Source organism: Papaver somniferum, chromosome 4 (genome assembly GCF_003573695.1).
Source record: "Papaver somniferum cultivar HN1 chromosome 4, ASM357369v1, whole genome shotgun sequence".
NCBI lineage: Eukaryota > Viridiplantae > Streptophyta > Magnoliopsida > Ranunculales > Papaveraceae > Papaver > Papaver somniferum.
This window is the reverse complement of record NC_039361.1, coordinates 70,704,657-70,717,043: the sequence shown is the minus strand read 5'-3', so window position 1 is coordinate 70,717,043 and position 12,387 is coordinate 70,704,657. Positions and strand designations below refer to the sequence as shown.

Below are 12,387 nucleotides of genomic sequence, written 5' to 3'. Positions count from 1 at the left end.
TGCAACTTGCAAGTGCAACTTTATTAGAAAAGAATAAGTTTCAAAAATATTAAAAAAAAAACCAGAGAAGTAAACAATTTCAGATTCTAACTACATACAACTAAATAGCCATGTTTTGATTAATCAGTAATCATGTTTTGGGTACAAAGTCAAAACACTATATTTATCATCATACTGTGTAGGTAACTATACTGGAATGAAAAGGAATGACCTGAACACATTCTTATAGCAAAGAAATACATGACTGGGATGGAAAGGTGACTATACGACTGAGTGGCAAAAGAGCCATGTCAAGATGATCCAAGAATAGGGGCTGTTGATACTTGATAGACAAAGACCATGCCACACCATGGGGTCTTCTTCTCTTCTATTTTCCAAGCAAGCGGCGCCCGCGTGCATTGGCCTGTTTAACTCTTGAATTAAGCTCTTCGACATCAGTGTCAAGATGGTCCAGAGCTTTGTTTTGCCTGCATTCATATTATATGGAGAGTACATAATTGAACAGTATTTGCACCATAAAACCAAGGAAGCAAATAGGAGTTCACAACTACAGAGAAAACCCAGTCCAAAAGGTCATATCATAAAAAACCTAGAGTTTGTCAATAATAAGGTAGTTTCCCACATTATACAGCTACAATAATTGGGCTCAAAACAAGACCTCTCTAAAGGAATGGTTCATTTTATATGCAACAATTTTTGCTACTGAAAACTAATGTTCTTTAATATGTTTTAGGTCTTCTAACCAGAAAAATCCTCTGTTATGCGCATCTAAAATCATTTAGAGGCTTGCTGATCCATATCTGCAAGTATTACACCCACAACATGCATCTCCATGCCATTTCTAAGTGAAAAGAGCGAATGTAAAGCTGATACTTCTAATAGAAACCTAACAATTGTTCTAAGGGAAATTACTGACCTTTCGAGCTCTGATCCCATGTCAACGGCCATTGACTTAAGGTCACCCAAAATATTGCTCAAGTCATTGAGTGCATCATCCTGCTTGTCCTTTTCCTCCTGTTATAGTCAGCAAGCCGAGTAATCAAACACTGGAAGTAAATAAAAACAGAACAAATACAAGAAATGCATCACCTTTAATAAGTATAAATAATAGGGAAGCAAATTTTCTACATCTATCTTTACGGTGTCAGTCTTTGAAATACCAAAGTAAATGATCAAATAGAGTTCAAGGAAACAGAACTACATATTAGAAAATCAACTATATTAGTACAAATGAAGGCAGGGATTTGAATTTCCCACTTTTTGTTTTCTTAATTTGGAATTGTTGAGCCAGGTTAAGCTTGGTAGACAATGGATCTTGTCAGGTTTTCGGCCAGGGTTGTAAACTCTTTCTGATGTCACTGTAGGGTAACTAGATAGCATACCTCGACCCTCTGCATTGCACTCGAAGATTCAGCAGCAGATCCTCGAGAGTTCTTTGGCCCCTTGGGAATAGGTGCAACACCTAACTTTTCTCTTTGTTCCTTGCTTGCCTTAGCTTTAGATGAATCATCTACCAAGTACAAACCAACCAAAGACAAATTAAAAAATAAAAGAGGAATTCCGAAATTTTGGCTACACCAAATCCAGAAATCACAAAAAAAAAAAAAAAAAAAAAAAAAAAAAAAAAAAAAAAAAAAAAGTTGATCCATACCTGCAGTAATGAGAGGCCCAGTTATTGCTCGAGTCTTCTTTGGCTTCCATGTTTTAGAGAACATACCTCCAAGACTTCCCAAAAGCTGCTCGCCCTGATATCAATTCCACAAAATTACAGTTACAACTGAAAGCCCATTTTTAAAACAGCAATTACACTGGGCACTGGAATACTAAAATATGGTCACAAAGTCTTCTTCATATCTAATCTGACAAGTGCAACACATCTACTGATGGTTATCAAAATGGTGATAGAGTAAATGCTGGAATAAAGCATAATTGACGAAAACACCATATTCAAGAAGGCCAATGAGAAAAAAAAGAAAAGGTTCGACTGTGTTTCTAACAAAGATCCTACGCTAACTACGTTCAAATGAATTTCAACCCATGATGTTGGGGGCACCAGAATACTGGAATATATACAAGACAAATGTAAAAATGCAATCGTCTTTACATTGCAAAACATCACTCACAAATACCTACCATAGATATCAAATCAGATGGATGAATTTAATATCTAAATCTGCCAACATCTAGGTCAAACAATAAAACTAATTACATCTTTAAATCTAAACTCTTGATCTAGAATATCTAATTTTCAGCGCCAAACCACGATTTACCTACATAGGAAACTAATGAACAGGTAAAAACATAGAGGACGTGTCTCACAAAATTCCTAAGAGACCTGCTGAATGTCTATTTAATAACATCAGTTTAAAGACGCATTGGTTTGCAGTCTAGAATTTGACCGAAAAAAATAACCACCAATAGCACCCCAAAGTCATAGACAAAAATTAAATCTGGGAATTAGTTGTGATATCCTGATATATAAGTCATAGTCTTCATAGCCATCGCCATATTATAAATCATTACTCACATAACTGTTATAATAATCCAGTCTGTCATAACCAGGTCAAAGAATAACTGACATGACTATTTCACATGTTTGAACTCTTGATGGTTATCAACATGGGAATAAATAATCCTGGAGTAGAGCATAAAAGACGTAAACATGACATTCAAAGAGGCTAATAAGCAAAAGAAAAGGTCTAACTATGTCCAGATGAACTTTCTTATGAAGATCCTGTACTAGCTATGTTCAGATGAACTTTCGTTACCGAACCATGAATTCTGCAGCACCAGAACATTGGAATAAAGATAAAATAACTCGAAAAAATCAATCTTCTTCGTTTTATAGAACATCACTCACATAAACTCTTTTCTAGGAATACCATAGATATCTAACTCAGATGGCCAACTTTATTACTCTAATCTGCCTAAAAGTAGGTCAGTCGGTATTTGACAAGAGTATTGACACATTTGAACTCTTGATCTAGTTGATCTAACTTTCAGTGCAAACCATGACTATACCCTAGGAAGTAAACTGATGAGTAGCCAAAACATATACGAATGTCTTTCAAAAACTTTCTAGTGGGTGAAGACCTGTTGATGCTCCATCAAATAACATGATTCTAACAAAGTCATAGACAAATATGAAATCAGAGAATTAGCTGCAACTCCCTGCTATACAAATCTCTACTATATACTACTACTATATAAATCGTTGTCTTCATGTTCTTTTTCTGAGACCCAATTCAAAGTATTGCAAGGTATAAAAGTAAGAAAGGGCATACTCGGCTGAGATCTTGGTCAATATCTTGACACATTGCATGAGTTCTGGTGATCTGCTCTCCTTGTTGATGCAATGTAACCAAAGTCTTACTAGCATCTTCTCTAATATCCTCAGCAATCTTTAAACAGCTGTTCACCGATTTTGTAGTCTCCTCGGCTTTGTACACAGCGTAATTCTCCAGTTCCTGTACACTCTGATTTTCAAAACCACCAGAATCACTGAAGTCGTTTTGATAGCTGTTCCTTCCTCCCCTATTAGCTGTGTGAGAAGATGAAGACGGTTTTCTACCATCATCATCATCAAAGGGATTCGACTTAAGATCAGATAGAACAGGCTCAGAAGATGTCCTTCTTGCAGGCCTCATCCTTTGCTTACTATTGTCAGATTCAGAATCAGAATCAAATGGGTTCGACGTAGACGAACCAGGTGGATCAACTGAGTTCTGCTTTGTTATTTTATTAGGAGATTTCATAAACCCAAACATGTTTAGAAATCTAAATTTAAAAACCTGAAAAAAATAATAATAGAGAAGATCAATCAAAAACCCTTGAGAATACAAACCAAAGTTAGGGCAAATACTAGTCAAAAGCTAATAATGGTCCCTTTTTAGGCCAGCCATAGAAAATTTCAAATTTGTACTGTTCTCTTAAAATATTGGGTTTCTGGGGCGATTTATCAAACAAACTGTGTACAACAAAAATTTAAGTACGAAACTGAATGAGAAGAACAAATCCATGAAAGGGTTTTCAGTAACTGAACCCCTAATCAGAATCAAACCAACAAAACTCAAAAAATTAAGAAAATTTACCTGAGATTTCAACAAAATCTTGGAAGAACCAAGAATAATGCAGCAGCTTTATCCAAGCAACAAACGATATTGTCAAACCAACTAGGGTTGAAATTAGTCACAGAGAGAAAGAGATGGAGAGATAGAAATGTGGGTTTGGATTTTGATTTTTCGTCTCTAGATATATCTCTCCCTGATCTCCCTTTCTTTCTTCCTGCTTTCTTCTTTCTTTCTCGTTTATGGTCCTTTTTTGAAAGATTCAAACAAATTTTTTTGTTTAAAGAAACGCGTTTAGAGAGAGAAAAGAAGGAACCTCTCAAATTTTGACGTATTAAACTAAAAGTCTTTGTTTAGTCTTTTGTTTACTAAATCTGGGATGATTCTAATTTTATTATTTTCCAAACAAACTGTCCGGCTAAGACATTTTTGCCCTAAAGCTAAATGCCGTATTTAGGATCATTTTATTGAGTTAAAATAATCCTTATCTTGCATGAGTTGTATTTTTGCGATTCAGTAAGGTATTCATGGTATGTGTGGCTTTAATGAAAAAAAATATACATTAAATTTTGATATATTACACATTTTTCGTGGTTTTAATGGAAAATTTTTTCTTTTTTTTGATAGGCTAAAGCCGGACCCAGACCCCTACCCAAATTTTTAATGGAAAATATATGCAGTTTATAAGAGATTGGGGTATACCCAGATTAATTGGGATATACTCATTTTATTCCTATCCAAATTAGTGTGCTAAGGGGTGTCTAAAAGGAGTTAAGAGACCAAATTGCCCATACTAAAAAACCATGCCGACCAAAACATATTAAAAAAAAATCAAAGTCTTTCTTCTACACTCTAATTATACATGTGAAATCAAAAAAAAAAAAAACCGAAGAATCAAAACGAACCAAAAGTCGGCAAGGTATTTTTTGTCGACCTTGCCGACTAAAATATAGTCGGCAGGGTATAAGGTTGAATACCATGCCGACTTTTCATCTCTAAAATTAGCAGTTACAGGGTCGGCAAGATATCCATCTATATTTTAGTCGGCAGGTTATGAAATTAATACCTTGCCGACTAATCATGCATTTGTAACACCTTCTCTGTAAATCAAAAATCCTATAGTCGGCAGGGTATTTTTTTATCGACCTTGCCGGCCATAAATTGTCGGCATGTTCTTCATCCGCAGACCTTACTGGCCAGATATAGTTGGCATGTTTTTCATCCGTAGACCTTGCCGACTTTTCATATTTTCAGAACTGAAAATGTTGATTCCTTCTATAATTTTAAGTATAAAATCGCCCAGCAGCTCTACAATCCTATATTTATAAGTGTTTGGGTAGTACGATTTCATTTCCTTTACAAGTAGAATTCTTAAAAAAAAAAAATCTCAAAAATCTACCCGCATGAGTTCAATCTAAAATAAAACCTAATTTCAAAATTTTAATCAACTAATTAAATTAATTATCCTAATCACATTTATTAGTGTTAATTAATCAAGGATAGATTAACCATTTTTGTAAATATGTGGATAAGGGGCTTTGGGTTTTACTTCAAAATGACCTTATTTTGTCTCATTTGGTATATCCCAATTAATTTGGGTATACCCCAATTAAACCAGGTTTATAAACCGCAAGTCTATTAGCAACATTATTAGCTTATTTATATCTTCAAGAGAACTTCGGATGATTAGCAATATTATTAACTTATCTATATCTTTGTAACTTCGGACGATTAAAATAGCATTTGAGAGTGTTGATTTTATTGATGAGTCTTCTAATATCCCATTGTGGTTGGGAATCTCTTTGCATAGTTGAATTGCATATTCTGAATCATTTTCCACCATCAAGTTAAGTATACCCACTTTCATACCCAAACGAAACCCATTTCTGATGGCCCAAACTTCTGCAACATTGTTTGTGTTCTTGAAAGTATGTTTATTGTAGCAAGCAACAAAATCTTCTCTTTCACTCCTGATAATGCCTCAGATGCCTGCAAAATTATCACCATTAACAAGTCCATCAGTAATTAGTTTGTGAAAACTAGCACTTGGGACCTTCCAAGCAATATGTATCTCCTTCTTTTTATCATTTTGCAGTTTCATTTCCTTGTTAGCATGTTGATACTCTCTACACCTTTGCATTGCTTTAGCAAGGACAAGAGGAGCATGAAATTTCGCATTTTCAAACAAGAACTTCTTCATGTATATCTAAATACTCCATACGACAAAAGGATAAACATCCTTCCATTTCATCCCTCTTATTTTAACATCAACAGAGCAAAGTTTTCTGATAAAATTAGGACAGGGAGGTTCAAGATCGATCTGTAAATCAATTTTATCTTTGATCTTTCTATAAATGGGTCACGTACAAGCATATCCTAAAACAAACGGACACAAGTTTCTAGGTCCTTATTACACAACATGCAACCTGGATAGTTACCAACACTTTTACGATAAACAGATTCATTCATCTTGAGTTTTTTATGTTATAACTTCCAAATAATGAATTTATAAAGGGCATTTCAGTGCCCATACGAATCTCCAATCGTATTAAGAGTTCGAGAGTCGGTATTGCCTACTCGGAGATGCTTATAAGCATCTTTTATGGTAACATCTCATTGTTATTTTCTAGCCATGTAATATTATCCCGCATATAGATGTTGAAGATCGTAATTCAATTTCATTATTTATATTAGAACTAAAAACCTAAATGAATTTAATATGGTTATCATCTTTTAGAGTATTGAAAAGTAAAGAAGTTGATTGTAAATGGTTTTTGTTTTGAAGATTAATCATTTAAAACTAAAATTATGTTTAAATAGATCACAAAAAAGAAATAAAAATACCAAAATATTTTTAAAAATCTAAAGCCTGATTCAGGGAAACAAAATGCAAATATAAAAATTAAGAAGAATCATATTATTTGGGTTAGGGTTGCAGTGGGGACAATTTGGAGCTGCACAAAGACAAAAGGGGTCACACAGATTTTGGTCAATACATTCACTTAGCAAACTTTAACTGGTCCAAGTACCTGAAGCTTAATATTTTAAAATGTTACGTACCAAAGCAATGTGTTGGACATTTGTTGGTTATCAACGGTTAAATAGTCATATATACAACTATCATCTTGATAGTTTCGGTACTGGTATCTTGATTTGGTCTGTTGTATATAATTTTTTTCTATTCCAAGATCCTCTCTTACGCTAGATGGACATTAAAAATTATTGATCAAATACAAGATTTGATAGAACTTCAATATCGATGGCATACAATGCTTATCTACTAGAATCCAAGATTTGGAGATTTTAAATAATTCATTTAAAACTAGTTTTAAGATTGATATTCTTGTGAGGTAGATTCATTAGGTATATGTATAAGTTTTTAGTAGTACAAATCCTTGAAAATGATAGGATACCAAGTAAACCACCAACTCTTTCGTTTGGGAACATGTATGGATAAACTTGTTACCATCGGTAAGTATTGGACGATCTCAAAAATAGAAATCTAAGAATCAACCTAGTATGTACCCAAACTGTACACTGGACGGATTCCAACGAGAACAAGTCTTGTAATCTATATTTCAAGACACGAATTCATAAGAGTGAATCTTGTAAGTTTTACAGATTTTGAGCTTAAAAACTGTCTAAGTTGTTTAGCGTACTACTTGTGATATTTCTATTATAATGATAAACTATATAATACGAAAAATAAATAACGCAAGACATCAAAAAATTTATTTGCAAGGAAAAATACAATGTAAAAAAAAAAGAAAACTATGTACCTAGTTCAGTTTTGAACACCGCCTTGTATTAACTGGCTACAGACACTATCCTACTATCAGACTTTGGACTGGAATGTAGTTGAGACATAACTGACCCTCCGAGCAATTCATCTTCAGTCGTGCTCCTTACATCTCTTGAATCTCGCAAGATCATACACACATAATTCCCTTAACTTAAGTCCTTTACATCCACGGGAGTTGCCTCAGCCTAAGTGAAGAATTTTAACTAATACGCCTCTAACATATAGATATTGATTTCCTTCAAAAATATATACAATCAATACAATGGTAATTTGTTTGCATATTAGGGATCTTCAAGGTGAATAATACATCAAGCAAATATCGACAATTAGGATATCTTACTCTCTTAAAAAAGTTATAATTTCTAATTGACACTACCTTGTAAGATCAATCAAATATATATGGTACTTGCAGAATTACAAATTTTGAGACGAAAAGCACTTTGTAATTTCAATCGATCTTATTCCCCAATCGATAAGTATTGAATAATCGTATAGCAAAAGAAATGTACCTTCGGAATGGACAATAATTATAATTGGGTCGACCGACCAAGCAAAGCGAGGGAGGGATGACCTTCTATATGGTCACTTTTTTGTAAAATGTAAGTGATCAATTGACACAAAAAGATTCGAAATGGTCTGGGATGAAAAACCAAAAATACCACTCCCTTTTAGTCCAATTACTATAATCCTTCTGTATCCTATCTTTTCAGGGGTATAATTGGAAAGCAAACTGGAATATAACATATATAAAAATCCATGCCTTGGAATTTTACAAATTTTATATCGTTGGAAAGTTTTTTAAGCTTTTACCCAATATTTCGCTTAGCAATCTGTATGGACTAACTCCAATATAATTCTGAGAACACCAACTAATAAAGCGAGCTCAATCAAGAAATATATCCAAGAGTTATATCTATGTTTCTTAAAGTAATCAACAAATCAAACAGATAGAAATCCGTGAGCCTGATTAATATAAGAAACAACTTGGACAGTATCAAAAATCAATATCCAACAGTCAATCAATTCAATCAACAACCAAAGGTTGGATTCACAATTGATTGAACTTATGCACAACCTGTGATATTTCAATTATATAAATAAATATAATGCGGAAAAGAAATAACACATACACCAGAAATTTTGTTAACGAGGAAACCGCAAATGCAGAAAAACCCATGGACCTAGTCCATATCTGAACACCACATTGTATTAAGCCGCTATAGACACTAACCTGCTCCAAGTTAACTTCGGACTAGAATGTAGTTGAGCCCTAACCAATCTCACAGTGATCAAGGTACAGTCACGTTCCTTACGCCTCTGAATCCCAGCAGGACTTTGTGCACTTGATTCCCTTAGCTGATCTCACCCGCAACGAAGAGTTTTTACGACCCAAAGTCGAAGACTTGATAAACCAATCTGTCTCACACAAAAAAGTCTATTGAATAGATAAATCTGTCTCCCACAGAAATACCTAAGAGTTTTGTTCTGCATTTTGATAAATCAAGGTGAACAGGAACCAGTTAATGCACCAGAGATATATTCCCGAAGAACAGCCTAGTTATCAATCACCTCACAGTAATATTAATCGTATGGTAGCGAAACAAGATATTGTGGAATCACAAACGATGAGACGAAGAAGTTTGTGACTACTTTTTATCTTTCCTATCAGAGAATAAATCTTGAGAAAATCTTAGAGAAGATAGTAATCAATAAGATAGAAAAAAAACAAGATCAGAACACGAAACTATAGAGAAATAGTTGGGTCTGGCTTCACAATCCCAATGAAGTCTTCAAGTTATTAGCCTACATGGTTTTGGAGAAAACCTAAGGTTAAAGGAGAATCGACTCTAGTCGCAACTAATATCACACAGGAGGTGTGGGGATTAGGTTTCCCTGTTGCTAGAGTTCTCCCTTATATAGTCTTCAAATCAGGGTTTGTAATCAATGTTACCTTGGTAACAAAGCATCCAATATTCACCGTTAGATGAAAACCTAATTAGACTCAATCTAATATCTTTCAACCGTTAGATCGAACTTACCTTGTTACACACAGATAAAAAGTCTCTTCATTTAGATATGAGTAACCGTACCTAAACGTGTACACCTTTGTTGGCTCAACAATAGTTAACCGGAGTTAGCCGTATGAACACTTTCATATCAACCATATTCATCTTAGACATAACTAGTTCAAATAACTCAAATGAAACTAGTTCTAGAGCTGTTCAATTTTTTATGTTCTTATAGAAGTATACAAGACACAATTGAAGCAAAATCGATTTTGATTCACTCGAATCAATTCATGAACATTAGATCCACGGTTAGCAAAATATTTCATTCCTTAATATATAAATGTATTAGTTCATGAACAAACCGATTTTAGAACATAACCAACTCAAGTATGCAAACAGGTACGCATACCTAAGTGGCTGGACTAAGTTTGGGTTCGCCAATATGCGAACTGGTACACATACCTTCCAAACTCAGTTGAATTTCCGGAAATGAACTTTACGCCAGTACGCATACGTGTATGCATACTAAGTTCTCGGACTTTCATTAACCAACCAGTACGCATGTGGATATGCATACTTTGGTTCCTGGACTTGGAATAACTTGCAACAGTTAGCATACAAGTACGCATACTGTGTTATATCCAATCATGGTTATTTGTTCTAAACTCCAATTTCGATCATTGAAACATTCTTAGAAGACGACAATAGATGTCTCACATAAACTATTAGCTTCGAAGCAATTTTCAAATGATCGAATGATCAATACGAAACGTTTCGAGTCTACATCAAATGACTGTCTCACACAAATCACGTAAGATGTTACCAGACGATTTTCACTTGATCATCTTTTGACTTTCGTCAAGAATATAAGATGAACTTGGTTAAAGCGAAAGCTTACCAACACATATTTCGAGAAATATGTAAGCGAGTTAAATACATCTCGAAATATAAAATGTGTATAATTGAAGTCTATATAGCTATACGACTTTTGTCTCAAATAGGAGATATAGTAGATAGACTTTGAGTGATAGATGAGTTCAAGTCTACACATACCTTTTGTTGATGAAGTTCCACAAGATCCCCTTAGTAGTTCTTCATCTTCAATTGATGAACGTCGTGAAGTCTAATGCTCAACTACACTTTCTATCCTAATCCGAGACTTAGATCTAAGTAGACTAGAAATCAAGACTTAAAGTTTTGGAAACTAAACTTGACAACAAGCTTTAGATAGAAACGCTTGAGAGTTCGACCGAGCAGTGCTCTAACAATCTTCCCCTTTGTCAATTTTAGTGACAAAACTATCAATATATATGGATTACAAAATAAATAAAATTTGTAGCTTCTCATCCAAATGCTTGATTTATTTGGTTCTTAAACATTACTCGAAATCTTCGTCACTTCCAAGCACTCCAGTGATTTTGAACGTGTTCAACTCAGCATCATAGTTGTTGAAGATCATAGCTATAACAATGAGAAAACAATAGCTCTCAATCATTGTTATACAGTGTCATAGTATCATTACGCATCATCAACGTTCAATTGTATCACAACTTTGACAACAATACTATGGTGATATGTATCACTCCCCCTTAGTCAGTACTTCATCTCACATGAAAACCACTCCCCCTTACATAATGATCCGTAAATCATATGTATTTGTAGTGTGAACTACACAATAATTCTCCCCTTTTTTGTCAATATAAATTGGCAAAGGTACGAAAACTAGTGAGATCATAATGAAATTCTCATAGAGATATTTCATGACTAAAAGAAAACATATCAACTTTGTTTCGATGATTTCACATAGTCGAAACTTAGTGTATTCATCAAGGAGTTTATAAAGATACAAGATAACTCCTACAATATTCCACAGCTGCACTCCCCACAAAGATTTGGCAATTAAGCACAAGTTCAATTAAGAACTCTCCCCCATAAAATGACATTCCCGAAAGAACAACAAGACCTTACTTTTACAAAAAAAGAAGGATTTCTTTGGACATCAACAAATTACATGAGACATGAATTTGTATCCAGAAAACTCAATTAAACTAACCACAAGAGAACCTATGATTAATTTAATCGGAAATGGTCAACACAAGAAAACTTACGGAGCCACACAATACTTTCACATAGAAGTGGATCAGGGAAATATCAATACTGTGGAATATTCAAAGATTCATTCTATTTTTCATAAATATTTGCATAAATACATATAATAAACTTATTCTTTGCAATCAAAAGTTCATCCTATCTTCCATCAATATTTGCATAATGACATAATAGGCTTTACTTTTGACAAATACTAGTTTCTCACCCGTGCGATGCACGGGTTTGTTTCTCGCTTATGAATTATAAGATCCATGTTGGAATATTTTTTTCTTTAGGTCTTCCTTCAAGGCTATTGCAGATATTACAGTTTTTTTTTGACATCTTTGCGGTTTATCGCTCTTTCTCTTCGCGATCTACTTGTAATTGATGTCCTTATTTGTATTAGGGTTTTGATTATATC

General features: G+C 34.1%; 1 protein-coding gene across 1 annotated transcript; it reads right to left on the bottom strand.

Moving 5' to 3' along the window:
* Window positions 1-91: 91 nt before the first annotated feature.
* Window positions 92-4,390, bottom strand: LOC113275844 (SNAP25 homologous protein SNAP33-like). The gene is made up of 6 exons (XM_026525409.1): window positions 4,092-4,390; window positions 3,285-3,791; window positions 1,652-1,745; window positions 1,383-1,510; window positions 917-1,014; window positions 92-467 (listed from the first exon to the last, which is right to left on the bottom strand). Exons 2-6 carry the CDS (start codon window positions 3,765-3,767, stop codon window positions 368-370), a joined length of 903 nt encoding a protein of 300 aa, XP_026381194.1. The 5' UTR covers window positions 3,768-3,791; window positions 4,092-4,390; the 3' UTR covers window positions 92-367.
* Window positions 4,391-12,387: the final 7,997 nt, after the last annotated feature.

Coding starts and splice junctions, on each gene's coding strand:
- LOC113275844 (XM_026525409.1), bottom strand. CDS start 3,767: ATGTTTGGGTTTATGAAATCTCCTAATAAAATAACAAAGCAGAACTCA. Junction 1,015..1,382: donor GTGCAATGCAGAGGGTCGAG/GTATGCTATCTA, acceptor TGACTATAACAG/GAGGAAAAGGACAAGCAGGA. Junction 468..916: donor ATGGGATCAGAGCTCGAAAG/GTCAGTAATTTC, acceptor ATATGAATGCAG/GCAAAACAAAGCTCTGGACC.